The sequence below is a fragment of the Haliotis rubra genome, unplaced genomic scaffold (genome assembly GCF_003918875.1).
Source record: "Haliotis rubra isolate DU_JTF1 unplaced genomic scaffold, ASM391887v1 Scf930, whole genome shotgun sequence".
NCBI classification, from domain to species: Eukaryota; Metazoa; Mollusca; class Gastropoda; order Lepetellida; family Haliotidae; genus Haliotis; species Haliotis rubra.
The window spans coordinates 249273-276354 of NW_025767669.1; the positions used below are offsets into that span (position 1 = coordinate 249273).

A 27082-nucleotide genomic window follows, 5' to 3' on the forward strand; every position below is an offset into this window, starting at 1 on the left:
TTGGCATAAAACAAAGTTTGATTTATCTCGGTGTTGGGGGATCGTCTCGATTTTGGGATAAAACATGGTCTCATCGTCTCGGTGTTTGATAAAACAAAATATTGATTGTCTCAGTGTTGGGATAAAATTAAAACAAAGTCGGATCGTCTAGGTGATGGCATAAAACAAAGACTTCCAAGTGCTGTAATCCTGAACGCGATGCTAAACGATCTCGTATCACCTTAACCACTTCAGGCAAATCTGAGGGAAGACATGGTTTGAAAACACATCCAGCTGCACGGCAAGCACCGGAAAGCTGTCGAAACGTTGAAGTACTGTGGCGATTAAGGAAGGGTTTTGAGAGGCTCTATACAGTGTTTAGTAATATGGGCGTCTGAACTTGTGAGACTGAGTGAGTGAGTTTAATTTTACTCCGCACTCAGCAATATTCCAGCTATATGACAGCGACCTGTAAATAATCGAGTCACGACCAGACAACTAAGTGATCAACAGCATGAGCATCGATCTGCGCAATTGGGAACCGATGACATGTGTCAACCAGGTCAGCGAGCCTGACCACCCGATCCCGTTAGTCGCCTCTTACGACAAGCATGAGTTACTGAAGATCAATTCAAACCCGAAGATCAATTCTAACCCGGTCGACCTTGTGAGAGGAAAGCCAGATGTCGCACAGCTGTTGGAGGTTTAACAACGTGACGAAACCCCAATTACACGCGATTGGTTCTGACACATCACAGGCAATAATCTGGGCGAATATGGGATTCGAACTCGCGATCAGTTGATTAATACACATAAAGCGACGACTATGAAGAAGACTATGAGACTCGTGTTTCTGTAAATATCTGAGACTAAAGTAGACGAAACTAGCGATTGATATCATGAGCACCTATCTAAGACGCCGGTATGATACACAGTTTACCAAATGTGATCTGGTTTCACCACTCATTTCATTAAGTACTCCTATTAGTGAGTGAGGTTTTACGCCGCTTTTAGCAATATTCCAGCAACATCACGGCGGGGACACCAGAAATGGGCTTAACACATTGTACCCATGAGGCATAAAACCCGGGCCTTCGAGCGAACGCTTAACCACCGGACTACGGCAATATCACTGAACAGTATACCTTCACCCAGTGCACCGACATGGGAAATAGATCCCGAGTTTGGGCGAGACGAGCGAACGCTCTATCCACTGGGCTACACCAATGCTACACTCCTCCTGCGACCTGCCACGAGCAAAGAAATTCAGTGTCATAATTAGGGCGAATCGAACCAAGAAACAGAGACAACAACAACAACACCAACAACAAAGAAACAACAATCCCAACGTGGTTATTTTAGATAAGTAAATTTATTAATGAAATATATCATGTACATCGTATAACGCCCCATTACGACAGTCGACTTCTTTCACAGCCCAAAAATAATATTGCATAACAAACAGAACCGATTTTAAAATAACACCCCGCAAATTCATCAAAAGAATCAGTGACTTCATCATATATATATTTTACGACATTACTATAGAGTCACAATTCAGCAAGGGCCACCAGGAATGTATTTTAAATGTTCTATGATCTTTTAATGTGCACGGCGCACAGGTCACAAATTAGGTGAAGTGAACAGCGTTCGTTAAGCAGCCATTGACTTGATGGTCGTATTCTTGCGAGTTTCTCAAGCCTTGGTCCTGCTTAAACTGTAGCACCTTCAGGGAATATGTTCATAGTTTTCCTGTAGCAGATGGGTACCCGGAGGGATAACGAGCCTGAGAACATACACACACTGATCCACACACTAATAGAGATATAGAACTAAGGGCGTACATTTCATATGGTGGCATGCTTTGTACAAACTGACTATTATTAAGTGATGTTTCAAACCTGGATCTTCGTGTTAAAGAGTGAACACTTTTACCACTGTCCTACCCATCATTCCAGTTCTTGCTTTTTTATGAACAAATAATAAAACAAGCCCTGCTAATATATACACTATAACTCTTCTGTGTTCTGTAAGTTGGTAAGTGAGTGAGTTTGGTTTTGTAGTAATATTCCAGCAACATCACGGCGGGGGACACCCGAATTAGGCTTCGCACATTGTACCCATGTGGAGAATCGAACCTGGGCGTGACGAGGGAACGATTTAACCACTAGGCTACACTACGCCCCACGTTGGTAAATGTTCATAAACAGTCACCGAATATGTCAGCGTACCTTACGTCATAATAGCTGCGAGGAAACATCATCATTCTGAACAGTGAGTGAGTGAGTGAGTGAGTGAGAGAGTGAATTTGTGAGTGAGTATAGTTTAACGCCGCTTTTAGCAATATTCCAGCAATATCACGGCGGGGGACATCAGAAATGGACTTCACGGGTTGTACCCCCAATGTTGGGAATCGAACCCGATTTTTCGGCGTGACGAGCGGATGCTTTAACCACTAGGCTACGTCGCCGCTCCGAATTTGAACCTCGAAACACGATGACGGACGAAACCCCCAAAGTGATGCCGCTGGAAGAAGTCTACATCTTTGGTGAAACACATGAGCACATACATTATTTTAGGGTGAATCTGGATTCGAACCCAGAACGCTGGATAAGGTTGGGCCCTCTGTTACCAATGCACCGCAAATCCCCATTCGAATCATTGGCCAATGCAGTTTATCTGAAAACATATCATATAATGAAAGCGCAAAGCCAAGAATGGAGCAAGTATTTGTATGAGTGAGTGAGTGAGTTTAGTTACCCACCGCCCCGTATTTGTATGAACCATTGAAGCGTCTTTCAACAGGCATAGAAGTCACAAATTAGCAAACGAAGAGGAAGAAAGGGAAAATTACTTCACAAATTATTCGTTGTTTGGTTTCCGTTGTACTAGTGAATATTACGCTGAAAAACTTAGCATTTACAACAAAAAAACACATAGATACAAATTACTGATATTGATACTGTGTTTCGCAAGTTAGGAAATAAATGAGTGATTTTAGTTTTGCTTTGAACCTTATTTGGTTTATATCAAGGCTTGAAGGTCCAGACTCGATTATTTACAGACCGCCGCCATATAGCTGGAATATTGCTGAGTGCAGCAAAAAACTAAATTCACTCACTCACTCACTCAAGGAACCCAAAGCGGTGTAGTTGAAACCTGAACGCGTGGGGATGGTGCTGACACAGCTGGAAAATATTCAGGATGATTCTCGGGTTCGAACAACGACCATTGGGTTTAAGGTATAATATTTCCAAAGGGGCTCAACTCTTCCTGGCCTATTTCGCGAACAAAAATTACTGACTTCTGACAGTAAATTAATGAGACACTCATTCTTATTTAAAGTCTCATTACATATAACAACCTCAAGACGTTATCCCCTTCCTAGGAAGCAGCACCAATATATTAAAGAACACTAAAATGTGTGTTATCGGTATCTGACTTAAATAGTTCGTACGGAAAGGTTCAGGTAAAATACACCTGCAATTTGAGGATTAGCAAACTGCATATTTCCTAACTAAGCAGGTTCATAGCATCGATTTATACTGCGATCGTAATTCCTCTTTGTGTAGGTAACCCCGGAATTTTAAGCTCATAAATGTTTGAAAGATTTATAAAATCAGGTCATGCATTGCTGCAAGTAAGAGCGATCTCATACAATGGTGAAAATGCAAAAGAAAAACCACAATACGAAACTGAAGACAGAACAGAATTTCAAACAGGAAATATAATTTAAAACGTTAGGATTAGAACTAGTTAAATAATGGCTGGGAACTTATTTCTTTTCTACAGTGTAATCTCAAATCCAGGGCCAGTTTTACAAAGCGATTTTAGTGCTAAGGTGATCATAAATCATTACGTTAACTTACGAACATCGTGATCGCTTTGTGGCCACGGGTGCCGTTATGCAAAGCGATTTTAGCGCTACGTGCTCGTAAATCAGAAACGTTAACGTTAACGTTAACTTACGAACATCGCGAGATCGCTTTGTGCTCTCTGCTCTCTTGTACATAGCGATTTTATCTCTTAGGTGATCGTAACTCCCTTGCCTAAACAGTCTTAGCGAGTAGGTTGCTTTGCACAACGGCACCCAGGATATTTGCCTTAACGTACGGCGCAGTTCAAGACGTCTTTGGTTCAGAATGCAGCAATATGTTTTACTGCATGCCCAGCCATTCTGGTGGGTAGTAGTCCTCTTTGTTGTACTGTCGGTCAAGCCACGTCTTTTCTCGCGGGAAGTTTTTAAAATATACAACATCACCTCCTGCCAGCCAGGCTCCCCACCACCCGAATGACCCGGATGTAACAATATTGTGATCACAGTGAGCCAAAATAGCCAAATCCACCTCCCGACGTCCGTTCGTAAATATAGTGTCGTCCGCCATAAGGTTGTCTTTGCACCACATCACACTGTCCGAGCACACAACGAACAAGGGGTCCTCATACTTCTTCCGGAAGTAATTCATTGACCTGTTAAGAAATCCGAAGTCGGCTACGTTGTAGCCTCGGTCTCGTTCATATTTCGACGCCATGTCACCTCGTCGTACATGGACGCCGACTGTTATCCGAGTCCAGTTGGCAAGAACTGGCGCTTCCTTCAACATGTCTTTGATGACTTCGTCTTGAAATGTGAATTCTTGCCGTATGGTTTCCGAAATGTTCCCGAAGTATTTCCATGACTGATAGTACCCCACCAACGACCAGTTGACATTGTGGGGCAGATGTTGAACACTCTTGTCATACACCCCAGGGCTTTTCTCCCTCTTCGGTTTTGTTTGTACCTTTGAGTTTTTAGTTCCCGGGGCAGTGAGTTTGAAAATTCGTCTCAAAAAGTGTGAGCTTGCTATTGTTGCGGTGTAGCCATGGAAACTACTAATACCAACAAGAGAGGCATACTGAAACATTGCGTTACCAAGGCGACCGCCTCCATGGATCGTCATGGTGTGCGTTTTCTTGAATAGTTCAGAAGCATTCCTACTCTCGTTACAATTGAGAATTGATGCATTGTGGGAGATTTCAATGACTTCGGGTTTGGGTATTTGTTGGTTTGTACGTAGGCTCTTAGTCACCAAATCCTTGAACACAGTCTGTCCTCTATGTCCTGATAGCACCTGTCCTCTTCTTCCATCTGTGTGTTTGACGTCACTTCCTGACATGACGTCACCGGACAGTGTCGACATCTGGTTGTGAAGGAAGACCAAAAACCCGGAAGCAACGAGAGTCAGAAAGAATGCGGCTTTCCGCCGGCGTCGAAACGGACGCATCCCAAAAGGGCGCCAGACATGACCTCATTCCGAAACAGGCGGACCGGAAGTGAGCCTCGATGTGAGGGTGCAACTGCAGGCCTGTGATTTAGCCATGAGTCCAGTAGTTAGCCTGAAAATACAATGAAAATACCGGTGTCAGAAATGATAATGATATACACAATTCGAAAATATCTAAAAAAAACCCTCATAATATAATAATCTGTTCAAGTGAAACATTTAGCTGTTGGTAATATTCACCATCTGAAAAGAATTTGTCATTCGTCATCAGTGTGAAAATGCGTTCTGAACTTCCTAAGCCTGCGTCAAAGTAGCACTATTTTGCTAAACACCTGGTTACACTATCACTATCAATATTAAACTGCATCATGGTAGAGGATTGGTAATATGAAACAAGCATAGTTCAAGTGGACACACATACATACAATGCACATTGCTATATCAGAGCAATTATCTTGAAAGCGACACGTAAAATCCCGTTTTACAAACATACATACAAACATTTGTATAGCGCCGATATTCAGTACAGCTGCTCCAAGGCGCTTTCATTTCGCCTCGATCATTGGATGTCCATCACAACGGCACATCGTATTTTTAATCTCAACTCCTTGGGGATCATACAACTCTTGCTGCCTACTAGGCTTTCCCATCCTTACGAGGTACCCATTCACAGCTGGGTGGACTGGGACCCATAGTCACAGCACTTTGTCCATGTTCACTGCACGTTGCTGTACCCACAACTAGGTGTTTGCACGTATTCATGTGGCCACCATGTGGTCATATACCTAAGGGATTCGTGGGTTCTTTTAAGTGCGCAGGGTTGTGTACTGTACACTCGGGGTTGTGACAACACTGAAAGAGTCTTCGCACAAATTTGACTCCAAGGTTTCTACACCCGGTCACAGGTGGGCTCGATCCCGACACCTCAAAGCTTGCTGCATCACTAGCCTGGCGCGTTAGACAGCTCGCCCGCCGCGCCCCCGCGTTTTACCATATGATATGATTTGAAACCGAGCTCACAGCACAAAACACTTGCATATACACCCATATAAGCATGTCTTCAAAACAGCGGTGATGCCGAGGGTATTTAATTGAGCATTTGGTCAGCTGATATTTCACAAAACTGAAATTTTCAACAAACGATACTCAAAACCCTTTACGTATCGATTTTCTATCGAAACGTAATTATCTCCAATCAGACGCCGCACTACTACTCAGCGACACAGTAGATCAATAAAAAATACATCTTTTTAGCTAAATGTTTTCTTCAGCTTCGGTGATAATTTTCTTTGTGAGAGACTCCAGGAGAGACTACTAGAGTCTATTTATCGGGTCTCCCTCGCTAGTTACAGCCATCTGCGAGACTCTAACGCCTTGCCCACAGCGAGAAGGGAGAATTAATCACACATTTAGATGCAAATCACTCGGATAAAGCGACTTATGAAATATTCATCTCAAGGTCCTAGCCCCACAAACCTAATGACCACTACAGTACTGTCCCGAGGCTGCTGGGGTACCTTCGCGACAACTGATGCAAATTTCTACAAGGTCGTAAACATGTGTCAGTTTGTGCCCGATTGCGCTGTGGTGTATTGATTTTCCAAAGCAAGTGATAGGAAGACGTTTATTTGTTAAGACTTTATATTAGTTGGAGTGGCAAAAAACAAGATAGAAGTAAATCTTAACGAAATATGCACGGGTTGAGTTCTTAGGGAAATTAATGTTCTCCTATACGTCAGTCAGAAAAGGAAATCACATATTTCACAATTACAAGACCGGGGAGTTTTATACGTCCGTCTTGAGCTGAAGAGTTGCGGTTTTTTCTTCAATCGTTTTCATTGCTTCTGTGCGAAAAGGTATTGGCTTGGTTTGTTTGGTGTTTTACGCCGCACTCGGCAGTATTCCAGCTACACGGCGGCGGTCTGTAAATCCAGTGATCAAATAGCATGAGCATGAGCCGATTACATGTGTCAACCAAGTCAGCGAGCCTGACCACCCGATCCCGTTAGTCGCCTCTTACGACAAGCATGAGTTGCTGAAGAGTTGCTATGGAGTGGGTGTTTGTCGTTGTCACCAGCAAATAAAATGCAAGAAAAAATAAATTATATGCTGATGTTTGATGGGTAGAATTAAGCAAACAAAAACTGCTTGTCCGATTATGATGTACTTGATATGAGTATCACAGCTGTGTTTTAGAGCTTCTACTATTTTGATCCTAGTTTTGTTTTGTCAACGTTTTCGTCAAGTCGAGTCAAATCATATTTGGTTTTGCCAGGGTTGATTCTAACCGACCTGAAGCTTAAAATGTACATCGCTTTTGTCACTATTCCAGCTATATCACGGGTGCCTGTTAAAGATACGAGTCTGGACTGAACAAACCGATGGTCTATAAGATGAGCACCGGTCCGTCATCAGAACACAACGGCATACAAATCGCCATGTCACAGATTTTTTAAACTCGAAGACGAATTGAATGATAGGAATAGGACTCAGGTAAACTAGTCTTCGCCCCATAAGTTGATCACACGTGTCTCATGAACACCTGGTGTCATCACAGACTGAAGCGATCAAGTCATACAGCCACCTGCCTGTTTGGGCGGTGAGGTAGCCTAGTGGCTAAAGCTTTCGCTAGTCACGACTGAGTGGCTGAAAGTTTTCGCCCTAGTCACGATCACGGCGGGACCCAGGTTTGATCGAACCCGGGTCTTCGGCGTGACTAACTTTGGTAGGCTAATACGACGAAGACCCAGGTTTGATTCCTAACTTTGGTACAATATGAGAAGCCCATTTCAATATACCCCGCCGCGATATTGCTGAAATATTGAAAACAAAAAATACGGCGTAAAACTAAACTTTCTCACTCACTCACTCACTATCTTGCCGTTTATACACAATGGGATTTATTTCGGTGGTTAATCGAAACTAGTTATTGTATACAGTGTTTGACTGTACATATTGTATCGATTGACGTGTTTGTGGTAAAGCAAAGAAAGCCACTGCCTAGAGAGACGAAGAACAATGTTTTACTGTCACGTATTGTGAAAATACGTTACAAATGACACTTGTTTTACTTGACGCTCAGCCGCAACAAGACACGGTCGGTTCGGAGCCAGTATACTGTGCATCAGTGGGAAGTACAATAGGACCGGTGTTTGTCCGGAATAGTACATCCTGCAACACGCACGCGTATATGCACCTCGCCATAGAAGTGCAATAACCTTGACCCAACTCAACTCACGTCACCATGTTCAGAGTCAATATTATGGAAAGAATCGTCTACGTATGCGAGTGTACCATCTGCGTAGATTAAAGGGCCCTCTACGCATATGAAAGTGTCTTCTACTTATATGAAAGTGTCTTCTCCGCGTACGACAGTGTTTTGTACATAGATCACAGTGTTGTCCACGTGTATGAAAGTGTCTTCTTTGTTTACGAAATTATCTTCTACATAGATTAACGTGTCTTCTACTAAGATGAAAGTGTCTTCATCGTATACGAAATTATCTTCTACATAGATTAACGTGTCTTCTACTAAGACAAAAGTGTCTTCTTCGTTTACGAAATTATCTTCTACATAGATAAACGTGTCTTCTACTAAGTCGACAGTGTCTTATTCGTATACGAAATTATCTTCTACATAGATTAACGTGTCTTCTACTAAGATAAAAGTGTCTTATTCGTATACGAAATTATCTTCTACTTAGATTAACATGTCTTCTACGTAGATGTCTTCTATATAGATTAGTGTCTTCTGCTAAGATGAAACTGTTTTCTGCTAAGATGAAAGTGTCTTCTTCGTTTACGAAGGTGTCTTCTATAAAGATTAGTGTTTTCTACTAAGATGAAAGTTTCTTCTACTAAGATGAAAGTGTCTTCTTCGTATACGAAATTATCTTTTACATAGATGAAACTGTCTTCTACTAAGACGAAAGTGTCTTCTTCGTATACAAAATTATCTTCTACATATATATAAACGTGTCTTCTACTAAGATGAAAGTGTCTTCTACTAAGATGAAAATGTCTTCTTCGTATACAAAATTATCTTCTACATATATATAGATTAACGTGTCTTCTACTAAGATGAAAGTGTCTTCTACTAAGATGAAATTGTCTCTCTAAACGTGTCTTATACAAAATTATCTTCTACATATATATAGATTAACGTGTCTTCTACTAAGATGAAACTGTCTTCTACTAAGATGAAAGTGTCTTCTTCGTATACAAAATTATCTTCTACATATATATAGATTAACGTGTCTTCTACTAAGATGAAAGTGTCTTCTACTAAGACGAAAGTGTCTTCTTCGTATACAAAATTATCTTCTACATATATATAGATTAACGTGTCTTCTACTAAGATGAAAGTGTCTTCTACTAAGATGAAAATGTCTTCTTCGTATGCAAAATTATCTTCTACATATATATAGATTAACGTGTCTTCTACTAAGATGAAAGTGTCTTCTACTAAGATGAAAGTCTCTTCTACTAAGATGAAAGTGTCTTCTTCGTATACGAAATTATCTTCTACATAGATTAACGTGTCTTCTACGTAGATGTAAAAATCTTCCATGCATATGAAAGTGTTTTCTATTATAAGGGTAATGCTATTTTTGAGGGCATTATCATTTGCAGAAGCCGAGGTCTTCCATTAACTGCCGACGAAGGAGGGGCAGTTGAAAAAGACCGAGGGCTTCTGCAAATGATAATAACCCTCAAAATAACATTACCGTTATTATTAACTAAAATACATGGAATTTGTGTTGAAAGAAAAAGGAAACAATGAAGGAATTTGACTGTAAGTTTACCCAAATCAACTTCTGACGGGCTTGACTGCCCGAATGCAATTACGTCATCGAACAATTCAAGTGACGTCACAACAGAAAGTGACGATATTCGACCTTGGCCTTTGACAAGACCATAGCCTGCAACATGTCAAACTATGACAGTGTTCGGTTTTGGTCCATCAACAGTCTTAATAGTGCAATTGTTAAGGTTAGCACCAACAAGAAAGCCAATATTACCGCTATTTGAAGCGGGAATTTGGGTTGCTTTGACTTGTTTGACCCAGAATATCTGCCAGTCGAAAGCAAATTAATGTCGAACTATGACGTCACTTGACAACAGAACTGATAGTGGCCCGTCGTTAAGGTTGAGCGGTCCAATATCATTTGCAGCGGACCGCAAATTTCTGATAATGGGAGGGCCGTTTCATGATAATTCCATGTATTTTAGCTATAAGCAAATGTAAATATCTGCTAAGTAGATAATGTTTAGACTGTGGCACAAATGCGTTCCTATAACAGCGTGTAGATTGTATATTGTTGACTGGCCTACTGCAGTATGTAACTAACACGTGGGGTCATAATCAATACATGAAATATCTTTGAAAATCAATTTATCTCTTCCCGTTGAGTCACAACTAGGGGATAGCCTAGTGGTTAAGGCGTTCGCGTCACGCTGCAGACACGGGTTGGATTACCGTCATGGGTACAATGTGTGGAGCCCGTTTCTGGTGTCCCCCGCCGTAATAATGCTGGAATATTGCTAAAGGCGGGGTGAAACCAAACTCACTCACTCACACAATTAACCACTATATGGATTTGGTCTGGTCTAACGGTACTTCAGTTATAACACAGCGTGTTTGAACTGGCATCGTTCAGTTGTATCATGGCGTGCCATTTAAACGTGGAGTGATGCAGATCGTAAGCATTTTCTACTTCATAGAACCCACGAGGATAATGCCGACAAACCAATAAACAGAATCAGGGTGAATTGCTGTTCCGGTGTGCCCCAAGGGACACAACTCTGCACAGCTAATTGCGGCGCCCTAATCGATTTGATCTACATTCAAGGATAAAGTATGCCAGTTAAGAGAAATACACCGTTTGGTAGGCGTAAGGCGCGTGGAAGGAAATAGACGTAAATGCAAAGACAGTACTGTATTTTTTTCCTCATGTTGTTCCATGGACAATTGCTTGGGGTAATCTGGTATACTGGTTGGCTGAATTGTCGGAGTGACACGTGAACGTGACTGGCTAATGCCCCATTCTACAGACCCATTTTACTGGCAATTTATCACCCCCACCCCCCAACCCCGCCTACAGTCATCACCAAGGCCATCTAATGACTTCGAACCGACCAGTTCTTGCTCAACCCTAAATGCCAAATGTTAGCCAAGGAAGCAAAACGAATGTGGATGCCACCTTACTGGGAATAGCACCACCGAGCATTTAATCTCCAACCCACTAGACACCTAATCTTAAATGTTTGTTGGCAGGTAAGGTTCACTGTATTCATCTTACACGTATACCGCCTGCCGCCCTTGTACGTATAACCTGGTAAGAATTTAAGTCCAGAAAACGCGCATATAGCTAAAATAATGTTAAATAAGGCTCCAAACAATCAACGTAAATTTACATAGCGTTAAATAAGGTAAATAATGTTAAATAAGGCACCAAGGCAACAAGAACACAGGAAAGTTCATACTTAAAAATGGAAACTCAGGAAAAGGTCTTCGGCCTGAGCTGAAATACCGTTAAATAAGGCTCCTACCCCAAAGTCCCGTTCAACACTGACAATCGTCATATAGATGAAATACTGTTAAATAAGGCTCCAAACAATCAACACAGGAAAACTTCATATAGCTAAAATATTGTAAATAAGGCTCCAAACAATCAACACAGGCTCCAATGTTACAATCAACAACAGGAAAAGTTCATATAGCTAAAATAATGTTAAATAAGGCTCCAAACAATCAACACAGGAAAAGTTCATATAGCTAAAATAATCATTAAATAAGGCTCCAAACAATCAACACAGGAAAAGTTCATATAGCTGAAATAATGTTAAATAAGGCTCCAAACAATCAACACAGGAAAAGTTCATATAGCTAAAATAATGTTAAATAAGGCTCCAAACAATCAACACAGGAAAAGTCCATATAGCTAAAATAATGTTAAATAAGGCTCCAAACAATCAACACAGGAAAAGTTCATATAGCTAAAATAATGTTAAATAAGGCTCCAAACAATCAACACAGGAAAAGTCAATAAGGCTCCAAACAATCAACACAGGAAAAGTTCATATAGCTAAAATAATGTTAAATAAGGCTCCAAACAATCAACACAGGAAAAGTTCATATAGCTAAAATATTGTTAAATAAGGCTCCAAACAATCAACACAGGAAAAGTTCATATAGCTAAAATAATGTTAAATAAGGCTCCAAACAATCAACACAGGAAAAGTCCATATAGCTAAAATAATGTTAAATAAGGCTCCAAACAATCAACACAGGAAAAGTTCATATAGGAAAAGTTCATAAGGCTCCAAAAATATTGGTAAATAAGGAAATAATGTTAAATAAGGCTCCAAACAATCACCACAGGAAAAGTTCATATAGCTAAAATAATGTTAAATAAGGCTCCAAACAATCAACAAAAGATATAAAAGACCGTCCGTATTCACGTACTTGCTGTACATCTTCCAAATATTAAATGTCTCCTTACTCCGCAGGATCACTTGGCGTGCAAGGCGGCCTTTGGTGCCAGAATATTGGTTAGCATCTAAATCAACTTATTTCCATGATTACATGCTGGATATTAATGTCGATCATATGAAACCAGGATCTTGGTTGGAAACAAACGTTTTAAAGGATAAAATCTCGGTGAAATATGACTACTGTGTACATATTGTGAAAAGCGAATACAAATGGTTCGCATTAATCGCTCAGCTCACGCAAATCTCCAATTCCGTTCTCGCGACATCTCGTGATGGACGAGAGTATGGTCACTGTGGCATGTATAACGAGCTCAGGAATGCATCTCGCTCTGTAATTACCATAGTCATCGAAATTTCACCCTGAATTACCATCACAAATCTGCTGTGATGAAGTAGAATGTTCTTCTGTGGGGTAATGCCGGTCAACCGCCACAGCTGTAGGCTTTCGTCACCACTCGGCTCCATCCGTCACTAATCGACCCCATCCGTCAACACTCGACCCTTTTCAAAGCCTTCAAAGATACTCGTGTCTGTACCGATCAGCGATAAAGCCGAGTAATCAGTCAGAGCGTGCGTGTGAATTGTTTGAATTTGGTCAAAGAATCCCTCCTTAAATCGGATTCCTCTTGGTGTATCGAAACATTTTGTGAAGCTGACTTGATACCCCTCTGACGGGAGGTTTGAGCACATACACTGACGTACATGTATATCTTTGTTTTCTTGATGTTTAACGCCGCACTCAGCAATATCCCAGATATATGGTGGCTGTCTGTAGATATTGAATCTGGACCAGACAATCCAGTGATTAGCACCATAAGCATCGATCTATGCAACTGGGGTACGATAAAAAGTGTCAAGTTAGACACCGAGCCTGACCACCCGATCCCGTTAATCGCCCCTTACGACAGATATGGGATGTTGAAGGCCACTTCTAACCCGGATCTTCACGGGTAGTTGTAGTGTCAGCAGGAGGAGGAGGTGGGGAGAGTTGAAGAAGCAGTAGCAGAACCTTTGAGTGAGGTTTTTTGTTTGTTTATTGTTTAAATAAGCACCCATCAATATTCCAATGACGTGCATCAACTCGGTCAGCTACATTGATCACCCGATTCCGTTATTCAGTGAGTGAGTGAGTTAAATTTTACGCCGCACTCAGCAATATTCGAGCTATATGGCGGCGGTCTGTAAATAAATAATCGAGTCTGGACCAGACAATCCAGTGATCAACAGCATGAGCATCGATCTGCGCAATTGGGAACCGATGACATGTGTCAAACAAGTCAGCGAGCCTGACCACCCAATCCCGTTAGTCGCCTCTTACGGGAACATTGGTTACTGAAGGCTCATTCTAACCCGGACCTTCACGGGTGCCGTTATTCATCTAACATGGGTTGCTGAAGACCATTCTGTTAAAGTATTGAGGTTGGTGGAGAATGCATTTTTTTTCCAGCAAGAGAAAAAACAACACCCACACCACATCTCATCGGATCGCGTTCGAAACGAGATTTCGCGAGAGCCACATTTTCAACAAAGTCCAGGCAAAGAATCAATGTTTTGTAGCCAATGTAAATTGACATAATGGCGATGGGATGAAGTTTTAATTGACTCGGAGCTGACATTCAAACAGACATGACGCTTTGAGAGGAGCGAGGTGAAAAATCCCGCACGACGTGGTCAATACAACATCGATTCAGGACACTGTTCAAATCACAGACATTTACAGAAACCCGCTTGAGGAGGATTACAGGACTCCTACAAGCGAAGGTTAGAGTGTGCAAACGACATCCTCGATAGGTAATCACGCAAACTTTAGATGTTCATCGAAAACCAGAAAAGCTGTATAAATTACTTGTAAAGAAACCGTGGAAGGACAACAGGACTTTCTATGCATCTAATTACTGTAAGGCGTATTTATAGGAGTCGATAAGCTTTGCATATATTTTTTTCTTTTCCGTTATTGCCCTGTTTGTGTTCTCTTCAAAGAGCTGGAGATGATGGCGTTTGAGTTAAGGAACTTTCGTCATAAGCGGATGTAGGATGTCTTAGTACTCGAATTTCAAGTTTTGTCAAAGTCAGATTATTGAACCAGTGAGTGAGTGAGTGAGTATGGTTTTACGCCGCTTTTAGCAATATTCCAGCAATATCACGGCGGGGGACACCGGAAATAGGCTTCACTTATTTTACCCGGGTCATCGGCGTGACGAGCGAACGCTTTAACCATTAGGCTACCTCACCGCCCCGATTATTGAACCAGTGATTAACAGGATGAACATCGATTCAATTTAATGGGAGCGATTAGAGACGTTGTGCAATTTGCTTACGTACTTACAATATTCCGGCAATATAGAGGTATGCCAAATACCATCGATTCTGGACCAGACAATCCATTGATGAGTTCTCAAGTCAGCATATCTATGTCCCGGCCCATTTAGTCGACTCTTACGAGAAACATCGGTTGGAATTTCAAAAACAAGAAACAAGATCGATGAATCAATGAGTGAATATTTTAATAACATTACAGGGAGTCTATTTAATGTGGTAAGATCAGCCTGAGACACGATCAGCCTGAGATACGATCAGCCTGAGACACGATCAGCCTGAGATACGATACTGAGACAAGCTGCGGGTGGTTTATGGATACGCCGCGTTGCTAACAGAAGGCTGATTCCACAAGTGAGTGAGTGAGTGAGTGAGTGAGGTTGTTTTGACGCTTTAAGCAATGTTCCAGCAATATCATGGCGGGGCACACCAGAAGTGGGCTTCACACGTTTGTACCCATGTGGGGAATCGAACCCGGGTCTTTGACATGACGCTTTAACCACTAGGCTACTCCACTGATTCCACGAGAGAGGAACAGAGTGTGTGCGGGTCTTTTCCAAACCTCGTGACAATGTATTGCGTTTCCCTCTGATTACATATAACGAATCGCATGCCGGTGTGCATGGATGTTTATACTAGCCAGGGAGGCGTGAAGACCAGGGTTAGAATTGGTCATCAGCAACCAAGCTTGTCGTAAGAGGCGTCTAACGAGATCGGGTGGTCAGGATCGCTGACTTGGTTGACAATGTCATCGTATCCCAATTGCAAAGATCGATGCTCATGGGGATAATCACTGGATTGTCTGGTCCAGACTCGATTATTTGCAGATCACCGCCATATAGCTGGAATATCGTTAAACTACAAACAAACAAAAACAGTAGCCCACTGACCCACTGACATTCACAAATAACCCCCCCCCCCCCGACACATTATATGGACCAGTCCATGTTTGAACCCTTTAGTGCGGGTGACAATAAGTACCACAGTTTGGTTTTGTTGATACAAAGCGACCAGGCCCCGATTTCTGGAAACAAACTTAAGTTTTTACTCAAATTTCAAACTGAGTGTGACAATTTGAAACAGCTGAATTTTTAACTCAACTGCATTTTATAAATAACAAAAGCCCAAACAACTATAGCTATATCTATCCCAATTGTCTCCTAAGTTTGAGTTTAATATTAATTTCAGTTTATTCTGGGAAATGCATTTTCCTGCGTTTTCTCAAATTTGAGTAAAAACTCTGACTCAAGTCAAAACTCAGACTTAAGTTTGTTTCGAGAAGCGAACCACCAACGTCCTGCGCTCAGGGCAGACGTTCTGTCTGCAAGACCACGTACGACATTAAATTCAAAGGCGTTGCGGCTTTGGCCAAAGCGGAATTATACGGAATTTATAACAGTGGATGGTTAAAGTTCGTTTTCCGCTTTCTCGAAGCCCTTCCGTACAAAGTGACCAAACATCGAACCACTTATCGCCCGGGAGACGCTCTATCTTTCAGACTACGTTGGCGGTCCCTAGAGGGACATCGAATACAAAACCTTCCCTAATTGCGGATTTGACTTACACGGAATTGCATGGTATTTATGTCAGTGGGTAGTTAAACTTCGTTTTCCGGTTTCTCGAAGCCCAAAGGTACGAAACGACAAGGTACAAGGCGCTTTATTTATCCGACCACGTTGGCGGTCCCTAGAGGGACATCAGATACAAAACCTATGCTAATTGCGGATTTAACTTACACAGAATTACAGGGCATTTATGTCAGTGGGTGGTTAAACTTCGTTTTCCGGTTTCTTCACGTGGCTTGTTTCACTCCAAGGCAGATAAGTAGCGCTTCCATACAATTTCGTCTCGTGTTTGTAGAACCCTGTTTTCAAAGCCTGGAGAACTGTGTAAATGTCACACTTCATCAGCATGTCCAGTAGTATATTCGCGCTACGTTGGGAATGTATTTCTCACACATAAAAAATCAGTAATGACTGAACGAGAGTATTTTTATACACCTAAAACTCATGTGAATTCACGGCACTGAAGCTTTCAGGTCTTGACAAGAGACAGAATCAATTAAATGACTTCTTGGTGTGTTTAAGGGAAAGTGATGCAAATGTATTTTAGGCGGTGAGGGTTTGGGTCGGAATACTGCCTGTTAATGATTATAAAAGTATTAGGAAATGTTATTTTGTTTTGTTTCGATACGAGTATCATTGATTTGTTTTGACCTTATTTATGTGTTGGCAACTGTTTTAGACCTTGTAATGTTCTGGTAACGTTTGTCATATTTAGTGAAATCCACTTTTCAACGGCTAAATTTCCTTTGTTGATTAAGGCGAATTTGTTTCATATGAGCCACCACAGGAGGTTGAAGTAGCGGGAAATAATTGTCCTCCGAAGAGGGTACTTAACATCATATCATTCAGTGTACTTGATCATTGCCAGAGTTTTCATCGTAGAATGTTTGTAATGTTAATTTATGGCTAATTTACTCAAAATTCGCAAACAGCTGAAAAGATGATGTAAATCGAGCTAGGGTCCATGCAGGTAGCAAAAGTAATGTACGTACCCATGGTCCCTAGCATGGTGATCTACCTTCAGTTACTGGCGATCTTTGGCCCAATGTTATATTGTGTTGTTTGGAAATGATTCAGCATTTTACACTGACCTCAAACTAGTTATAATTAATTTGTGATAATCTAGTTGTTGTACTGTCCTTCGATGACAGCTTTTTAAAAAAAGTATGAATATATTTATTTTCAATGAATGACTTTTTGTCGTTGCTGAAATATTGCCGATTAACTCACTCACTCACTTGTTTCATGTGAGACACTTGCTAATTCTATATCACGGGGCCCTTCAAACTTTACAATAAATTCACATCAACAAATTACGATTATATAAGATAGGGACACGCACACTGAATGAATTAGTAAGTTGTGTTGAGTGACTGCGGGAGTTGATTCACATCATCGGGATACGAAAACAAGCGAAAGCATAAACCACTATCCTACCCAAATTCCCGTTGACTGAGGGAGTCGATCCACATGATCGGTACAAGATAACGAGAGAACACATAGGCCACCCTACATTCCTGAAGCTGTATATGAGTTGTTCCCAACATCACAAGGACAGCATAACTGGTCCTACATTTAACTATCAGATCCCCAATAGACCACTGTTTCTACTTAACCATCAGATCCCCAATAGGCCACTGTTTCGACAAGCAAGACATTTTAACCATCAGAACCCCAATAAGTCACTGTTTCGACAAGCAAGACATTTTAACCATCAAATCCCCAATTGGCCACTGTTTCGACAAGCAGTGAATTCCCCAATCAACTTTTTTATAGACATTTCAATACACTGTTTTCAAATCTACTGTCACACGTGAAGGTCCAGGTTAGAATTGTTCTTCAGTAACCCATGCTTGTCGTAAGAGGCGACTAACGGGATCGGGTGGTCAGGCTCGCTGACTTGTTTGATACATGCCATCGGTTCCCAGGTGCGTAGATCTATGTTCATGCTGTTGAACACTTGATTGTGTGGTCCAGACTCGATTATTTACAGACCGCCGCCATATAGCTGGTATATTGCTGAGTGTGGCGTAAAACTAAATTAACTTACTCACTCAAATCTACTATCACAACAGCTACACTACTACACTGTATTTTCAGAGGGTAGTTCATATTCAGAATGGGCAGCGGGGTAGCCTAGTTGTTAAAGCGGTCGCTAGTCACGCCGAAGACACGGGTTCGATTTCCACATGGATAGAATGTGTGATGCCCATTTCTGTTGTCCCCTGCCGTGATATTGCTGGAATATTGCTAAAAGCTGCGTAAAACTAAACTCGCTCACTCATATTTTGAACACATCGCACAAACGCAGCTCAAAATGCCAGCCTATTTCATTACAAGTCGTGCATCGGCGGAAGCGAAGCTAATATAATATACGTGTGGCACTTGGCCTAACTTGGGACAGACAACACTATCAGAATGAGATCCAGACAGCACGTTCCTCACGGAAGGATATGTCATCAGATAGTACTAATCACCACATAGGTATCATGTTTGTTGAATCCTTCCGTGGCTGTTTACTTGACATGTTGCAATTGGCCACAAATGCTACTAAACCCATCTTTCCCAAGCCGACCGATATTGGACTTCCTTAGAAACCCCTGGTTAGGCTTAATAAATTAGATAGTGAGGGTAAGAATAGCATATGAATAACTCCCAATAATAAATATTATTCTTTGTGTGGTGGAAAAGGGGATCTCCCCCCGCGTGATACGAGAAGACGATGGCAGGTGAATCTTGATGCTCTATTTGGCGTTCGGCATTCCGGAAATAGAACATGGTCTTGTCGGCTCTTCTGTGTCTGATATGGGTATTCCTGTAACACCTGTCATAGTGTCACCGTCGGCTGGCACTGGCATCTGCCTGGACAAGTGAGTAAGTGAGTTTTTGTAGTCGCTGTTAGCAATATTCCTGCAATATCACGGCGAGGGACACCGGAAATAGTCTTTACACATTGTACCCATGTGGTAAATCGAACCCGGATCTTCAGAATGACGAGCGAACGCTTAATAAGTAGACTACCCCACCGCCCCACAATTTCAGAATACTGATTACCAAGCAGAGCAATGTTTAAGTTTTCCAATCTGTACACACCCGCTGTTTCTAAAGCGTTATCTACCTCCCTGATTACCATCACCAGTAGGTCTACATCAGACAGACAAAACCTTTGGGATGGAGGTGAACCGAGTTGATAAGAATACCTCCACGATCATGGCCAGTTTTTCTGTAGCCTTGTCAAACCAAAGTAATTTCCTTGCAAATCAATTTCTTTTTCCACGCATCCAAAAATACGATTTTCAACACCAACACCAGTTTTAATCAAATGTCTTGATAGGCACCGGTACCAGGCCGACCCAGACCATGACATGACGGGGTATTTGAAAAGCGTGGCATTGCTTACCTGAACATCATATCGGCAGTCCTTCCTTAATGAAAGATCAGCCACAGTATCTACATTCGCGAGCGAACCAATTGAAGCTAATTCAATAATAGGTTTCTAACTTGAATAATTGCAACAGGAATAACCTTCAAATCTTCTGGGACCTGTCACATGTAGGAGGCTTTGAAATTTTGTTGAGACATTATAGTTTTGTGTTTCAACCTGTTTTGTTACACAAACCACATATTTTGTCCACTGACTTCAACAGTTACGTTACATTTCTAACTAAGCAATCAGCAGCTGTAACATGAACATGTGTAAACTGTCTGGCCTTAAAGAAGCAGTAAAACTACAAGATATGACCAACTCTGTTGGCTCTTTTTCCGGTTACAGAAAGCCAAACAGAACAACCCCTGATCCGCCCAAAATGTCACGCAGAACGATGCTCATGCTGTTGATCACTGGATTGTCTGGTCGAGACTCGATTACTTACAGACCGCCGCCTAAAAGTTGGAATATTGGTGAGTGCGGCGTTAAACAACAAACCAACCAATATGTCAAACCAACCAATATACCGCTTGAAAATACCTGCGGTCACATACAGTATACATCATCACGTCAAACAACCAGCACTAGATGTTAAAAAATGGTCAGTTTTAATTAATTGGTGGAAGAACATTTCAAAAACAAAACTTTTACACAAAATCACCCAATCACAGCTGTCAGATAATTCTGACTGCACTTAAGGCTTGTTGAACCAGGGATTCGGATTTGGTGTAGTATAACCTAGACGCTCAGTGAAATCTGGCACGGCTGATAACCAAGACTTAAAACTCTCTGTCATTGACGGTCTGTATTGACCAGGCTATTGAAATATTGATTGAATAGCTTATGTCTTAGCAAAATGTGTCTTTACGAGAACCAACTCACACTGTCGCTTCAAGACATATTGTTCTGTTGGAATGAGCCAAATTCATTTTTACAGATGTCACATATTATAACAGATAATATTACGCTGTCTCTAGTGGGACAGGGTATGCGCTGGAGTAAATAAGACCAATCGGGAGTTTTCAAATTAAATTAAATGTTGTATATGTTTTATTGTTTAAATTACACCTCAGTACAGTACAGATTCCAGTACTTTTCGGGGTTGAGTCCCACCCGGGATTCGAACCGAAACCCCGAGATTATGGCACCTTAACCGTCAGCATGAACCCGAATGTAACAATTGTTACATTGTCCTGGATGTACTCTAGTAGTTAAAGAGTTCGCTGGTCACGCGTGACCCAAAACCCGGGTTCGACTACCCACATGGGTACAATGTGTGAAACCCATGTCTGGTGTACCGCTCCTTCCATATTGCTGGAATATTGTTAAAAGCGGCGTAAAACATAACTCACGTACGCGTTATTCTGGTTAAGCACATCTCATTAAAACTTAACTCACTCACTCACATTGTCCTTAAAAACTCAGAAGCTCCTGTTGCACACAGAGTACTATTTAAAAAAAATAAATTTAGATAACACATTCCATATTCCATCTATCCACTTTCTGGCTGCTCAAAGCAAACAGGAGCAAGTAGTGTCTAAGAGAGGTATGTGTTTTGAGTTTAGCCTTGAAAACAAAGGGACATTTGAGCTCAGTCGGCAGCAGTTTCTATAGGAAAGGAGAACAGTATGAAAACGATCTTTATCCAGAGGACCTGAAGCTAGCATCTTATCGACAGATCGGTTCTACTTCTGAAAAAAGATCTTTTGAATAGCGGGAGTGAATCCATGATCTGAGCTGTAGGCAAATGTCTGTATCTTGAATTCAATCCTTGCTTCAACAGGGAGCCAATGAAAGTGGTATGCGTATTTTCTTATCCTCATTTTTATAACAGGCACATTCTGCATTTTTCACTTGAGGATTGTGTAATTGGAATGTGTATATCTTGAAACAAGTTCATTATCAACGATGCCCTCCCCCTTCAAGCACACACACACAGACAGAGAGAGAGAGAGAGGGAGGAGGGAAAGAGAGAGAGAGGGGGGGAGGCAGGGAAAGAGAGACATAGAGGCACAAAGACACACACGCGCACAAATGCACTCACACACAATTTAGATTGCTAAACGTAAAGCGCCCTACGAACGTTCATCTCAACACAGATATAGCAACTGATCATGAATTTTGTTTTGCGCCAGAGAAATCGAACTCCAAGCAATAAAATTGAGGGCTGTAATAATCAAGTCTACGCCGGAAAAACATCACTCGACAACACGCTCATCACTTGTCACAAATAACCGGTTTGGGTAAATTTGTGCTGTAAATAAACCCGACACCGCCGACCCTCCACAACTTGATTTATTATAGAAGTATTTCCATCGACGTGAAAATTGGCAACTCAGTCATCCCTGTCTTGGAGACCATTCTCCCCAGCTTCATCCCTTGTGCAGCAGGCTAGGATTACATCCGTGATTGGTGAGTAACGAGGAAGGGATACCGTTATCCCGTGTTATCGACAGCCCCTCACGGGCCACACGTGGGATGCAGGTTTTGGCAACGTGGGATAGATATGGTAGAAGAAATAATCTGATGACTGCCGGCTTTGACATGTGTTATATTTTTGGATAAGCCGACCATTCCATCAGGCAAACTTAGCTCTCCGTGACATAAGTGAATTTCGACGCCTAATTTAACAGTATATCAGCGTAACTGTCTGATATTGGAAGAAAGACGAAGTGAAGGTTTTTACCGCCAGGAGCTGAGGTTTCATGCTTAGGCCATATTCTGTGGGGAAGGGGAGATTTGCATGGAGACTGCATGGGGTTTTTTCAGCTGCAGCTGCAAAAGCAGACATATCCATTTTAAAACATTTCTAAAAGGCTAAATACGTTTTTTGAAAAACATCTTAAAACAATGTATTGCATAGCAGACAATTTCTCTTTCCCCAACTTGTCTGCAGCATAATTATCATTTTCTTTTTCAGGCATTTTATGTTACTGTTTTTATATATAAAGATTGCTACCACCTCCACAACCGAAAAAACACATTTGTTTTTAAACCTATATATGGAAATCGCAGATTAATGTTATATAGTGGTATACGAGGGCAAATCTGGGACTTGACGCGTTGCACTGACGCGTTGCGCTTATTGTTCAACCCCGCTGTATTCCAGCTTTATGATTGCGGCCTCAACATGATTGATGTTGCGAGCGGTGTCGATCACGTCGCGGGAGTCACGGAGTCAAGACCATTCGGTCGCTCTTATAGTTTATGGTCGCTCTTATAGTTTATGGTCGCTCTTACAGTTTGTTTGTTGTTGTTTATCGCTATTCCATCTGTATGGCGGCGGTCTGTAAATAATCCAGTCTGGACCAGGCAATCCAGTGATCAAAGTATGAGCATCGATCCACCCAGCTGGGAGACGATGACGTGTCAACAAAGTGAGCGAGCCTGACCACCCCATCCACGTCAGTCGCTCTTACAGCCAGCATGTTCTGCCTGAGACCAATTCCAATCAGGGCATTTCTTAGACTGAATTCACAATGTCTGAGCTGGGGCGATGTGCTGTAATTACCATTCTTGTACACCATAGGGAATTTCTACATGAGACTTATTGAATTCACATCGTCTCCAGTCAATGTGTTGTACATAACTCATTCAACGAAATATACTCAAGCCACTTCTCGTTCTAAATACTGTATATATCACAGGAACTTTGTATAATTTTATGCATAATTCCTAAAAAATTGAGGAAATATATTTGATGTCTGAGTCGTTCATAAAAATTGTATATCTCCTGAAATTGATGCTAAAATGCTACATAATTCTTAAATATGATGGTAAAAAACATACATATTTTCTGAAATTAGGTTTTATACAGTATACATATTTATGAAATTTGATGATAAAATGACAACAATTATTCAACGTGACAATTAGGCATATTTCATGACTGTGATTAGATGCGTTGGAATCCTGACTTAATATTGTCTTTGTCAATCTGTTTGGGAGCGCCATTGGTATACTTAAGATTGTTTGGTTGTTGTGTGTTGTTGATTTTTCGCGCACAACGGACTACTATCTTCTGTTTGGCTGATAACAGAATGATCGGAGACTACACATTATTGTGCCGAGCGTTTTCGAGTCGTTGTCTACAGTGTTATGTGCCTTTATAAAATCATCAGTTTGTGAAGCTATTATTTTCAACTTTTTTTTATATACTATGGCGTCAAAATAGGGTTTCTTATATTTTTTAAGTAACCATCATTGAGCTAAACACATAGTGTGTTCTAATACAGAAAATTTAATATTCAAAAAACACATGCGTGATAATCACTCCCAAAAGACAGACCTCCCATAAGACAGATTCAATGAGTACACTAATTAGCTGAGCCATGCTGTCCTCCCCTATGTAATAAATGAGCTGACCCAGAGCCACTAACAACACATTCATATCTCTCCTCGTTTACAAGTGAATACTGAGTAGTAGAGAACTGAGTTGTTAGAGATGTTAAGAATTGTTTCAAGCACTTTACTTACATAGTTATATTACTCTGAAAACCCTTGATAATCTCGTAAAGTCATAAATTGTTAAATAATATTTTAGTAAAGTTGATGTTGAAATATTGATATATATGACACAATTTTATGCGGAAAACTTGACATAATTCGTTGTGCATATTATAGTCTTTAATACCACAAACTAAAGCTATAATTACCATCTATCTTATTATAACACATATCATTGCAAAGACTCATAAATCATAAAGTTTCTGTCGCAAAAATCACAAAGACTCCACTGTCACTGTAACCAAGTTCCCTACCAGTGCCACTGATGATGTTCAAGTGACTTTCTGATAAGTGCTATCTGTGAACTGATGTAAAATAATATGGTGCCTGGTCTCATATGCTTGATAGGTACATGTATATAGTTTATTGTTTTTGATAATATTCACAAGTAAATTTGAAAATATATGTTGATGTACATATATATGTTGATGCAATATGTCTTAATTTTAAAATCATAATTCATTACATCAATTAATAAAACTAAAGTTAATACCTAATGTTGTCTTTTTTATCTGGGCACATACCATTATTATCCAGGGTACAGCTTAATTAAGCCTTATGCAACCAACCATAAAATGTGTTGTTTTAAGCGGTCTGTCATTTGGGAGGTCTGTCTTATGGGAAGATACCTATCACACAATGTTATTCTTGAATTCTGTCTCTCCCACAAACATTCCTCAAATACAGCACGTTTTCCTTGAATGTGCGATTTAATGTTAACACCAAAAAATGTTAATGTGTTAGTGGATGACAATAATGAGTATAGTTCCAACTGAAGTCCCATATGGAAGAACGCATTTGCAGTAAATGTAAAAGTAGTTAGGCCGAGGACGAAATTCATTTCTTGGCGCGCTGTAGTTTTTATTCGGATATCAGATACGACTTATGGAGGGCTGTCACGGCAGTAAACCCTTCCCTTACCCTTTACACCCCTGTTGATCAGGTCACTCTCATTATGCAAGATAGCCAGTTTATTAAACAAGTAGCCTCTTTACTACTACGCATGTTTAGGCATCGTCAATAATTAACCTACCTATTCACTATTTAACCTCACCTTGCTGTTCTCCTTTTAACTTTGTGGTTTAATTTCGCACCCCCTACAGTATTTTAATTAGAAGATAAAGCTACTGTGTTTTCAATTTTGCGGTCCTTTATCGTTGATTTAAGACCGCTAAATGTAATTTAAAAACCGAACCCGTTAGCGTGAGGTTATAAATTAAACATTTAGCGGTCTTAAATCAACGATAAAGGAACGCAAAATTGAAAACAGAGTAGCTTTATCTTCATTCTAGCAGTACTGATAAGCGCTTTAAAACCGAACTGTTTGGCGCGCAAGAACACAATGCGCAAAGGGGCCCTTTTCCTGGAAATCGCTTGGAATCGTCCCCTTGAGGGACAGGTTGTGTAATGAACAAAATAAGACATTTTCAACAACATAAATGCTATATTTCAGGAACCAGTATGCTTGTATTTGTAACAAGTAGCATACATGAATAAAATAAATTACCGTTTATACTGTGCGCAAATACAATTATTGATCTCCCCTACTGTATGACAATCGACTCGCCAAAATGCAAGCCGTGAACTCGCTAAGTTTAGTCGCCGCTAACTTTATTCACGGAAATAATTGTTGATAACCACCCTACTATTCCCAATTTATAAAAGACCTGACATGCCACGTTTTATGTGGGATACATGGACAGTGGAAGTGGAAGGACTGGGCATTACGGTCCTGACGGAAGCGGTCAGGTTAGGACATCTGGGCCGACGTGTGTTGTCGACGTCAACACACGTAGATCTGGACCCGCTTTGAATATACTGCCGCTTTTGCGCTGCTGACGGATTTTTCAGCTTCGTAGTTTCTTCACTTGGATTAGGGTCAAGAAATTCTTCTTGAAACCATTCGCTTTTTACTTCAAAAACACCAAAGATGCTGCCGAGATAGAAATCGCCGATGTCCGGCATGTTTGTTTACAAACAATAGGGTCAACGAGTTCGTGGTATTCATGCGCGGTGAATCGGTCACTTTAATCAGCGGTCCTTAAACTGTCATTTAAGTATGGTTTTGATGAGCTCTCAGCCAATCAGAATCGAGTATCACACATTGTCGTGCTAGAATAGATGTTAGTGATTGATCCTTTAATCTTAACATTTGTCTCTAAATGCAGTATAGTGTCTCATAGGCCGTAATGGCCGGATGTTGCACTCAATTTTATGTCTCTATTTTATGATGCCTTTTGTGATGTACAACATGTGGCACTTTAATAAACAATTTTCTTCTTCTTCTTCTACGATTAGATCCGCACTACCGCATATACATATAGTCAGCGTGTTTCCATCGCCGTCCCATGCTGCGAATAGTGAGGCATGTGCGTGCATGTTTACATCAACTGAATTCTAACTTCCGTGATGCAAAGGAATGTTTATCGATCTGACCAACACTCTTAATAATGACGTCCACAATACTGTGTGTTGCCATGGATTACATTGACATGTATATGATTCATTTAAATGTTCAAGCAGAAATA

At 40.9% G+C, this 27082-nt stretch overlaps 1 protein-coding gene and 1 long non-coding RNA gene across 3 annotated transcripts in view; both read right to left on the reverse strand.

The window, feature by feature from the left end:
- Positions 1-1332: 1332 nt before the first annotated feature.
- On the reverse strand, positions 1333-26002 carry LOC124264593. The gene is made up of 3 exons (XR_006895176.1): positions 25990-26002; positions 13116-13119; positions 1333-1578 (listed from the first exon to the last, which is right to left on the reverse strand). It is a non-coding gene; the product is annotated as an uncharacterized LOC124264593 (long non-coding RNA).
- Positions 3503-27082, reverse strand: part of LOC124264592 (galactoside alpha-(1,2)-fucosyltransferase 2-like) — a 35328-nt gene continuing 11748 nt past the window's right edge. For both annotated transcript variants that reach the window (XM_046699341.1, XM_046699342.1), the window contains exon 2: positions 3503-5355. In XM_046699341.1, coding sequence (XP_046555297.1) covers positions 4137-5243 — 1107 coding nt within the window. In that variant the 5' untranslated portion in view covers positions 5244-5355 and the 3' untranslated portion in view covers positions 3503-4136. The remainder of the gene's footprint in view (positions 5356-27082) is intronic.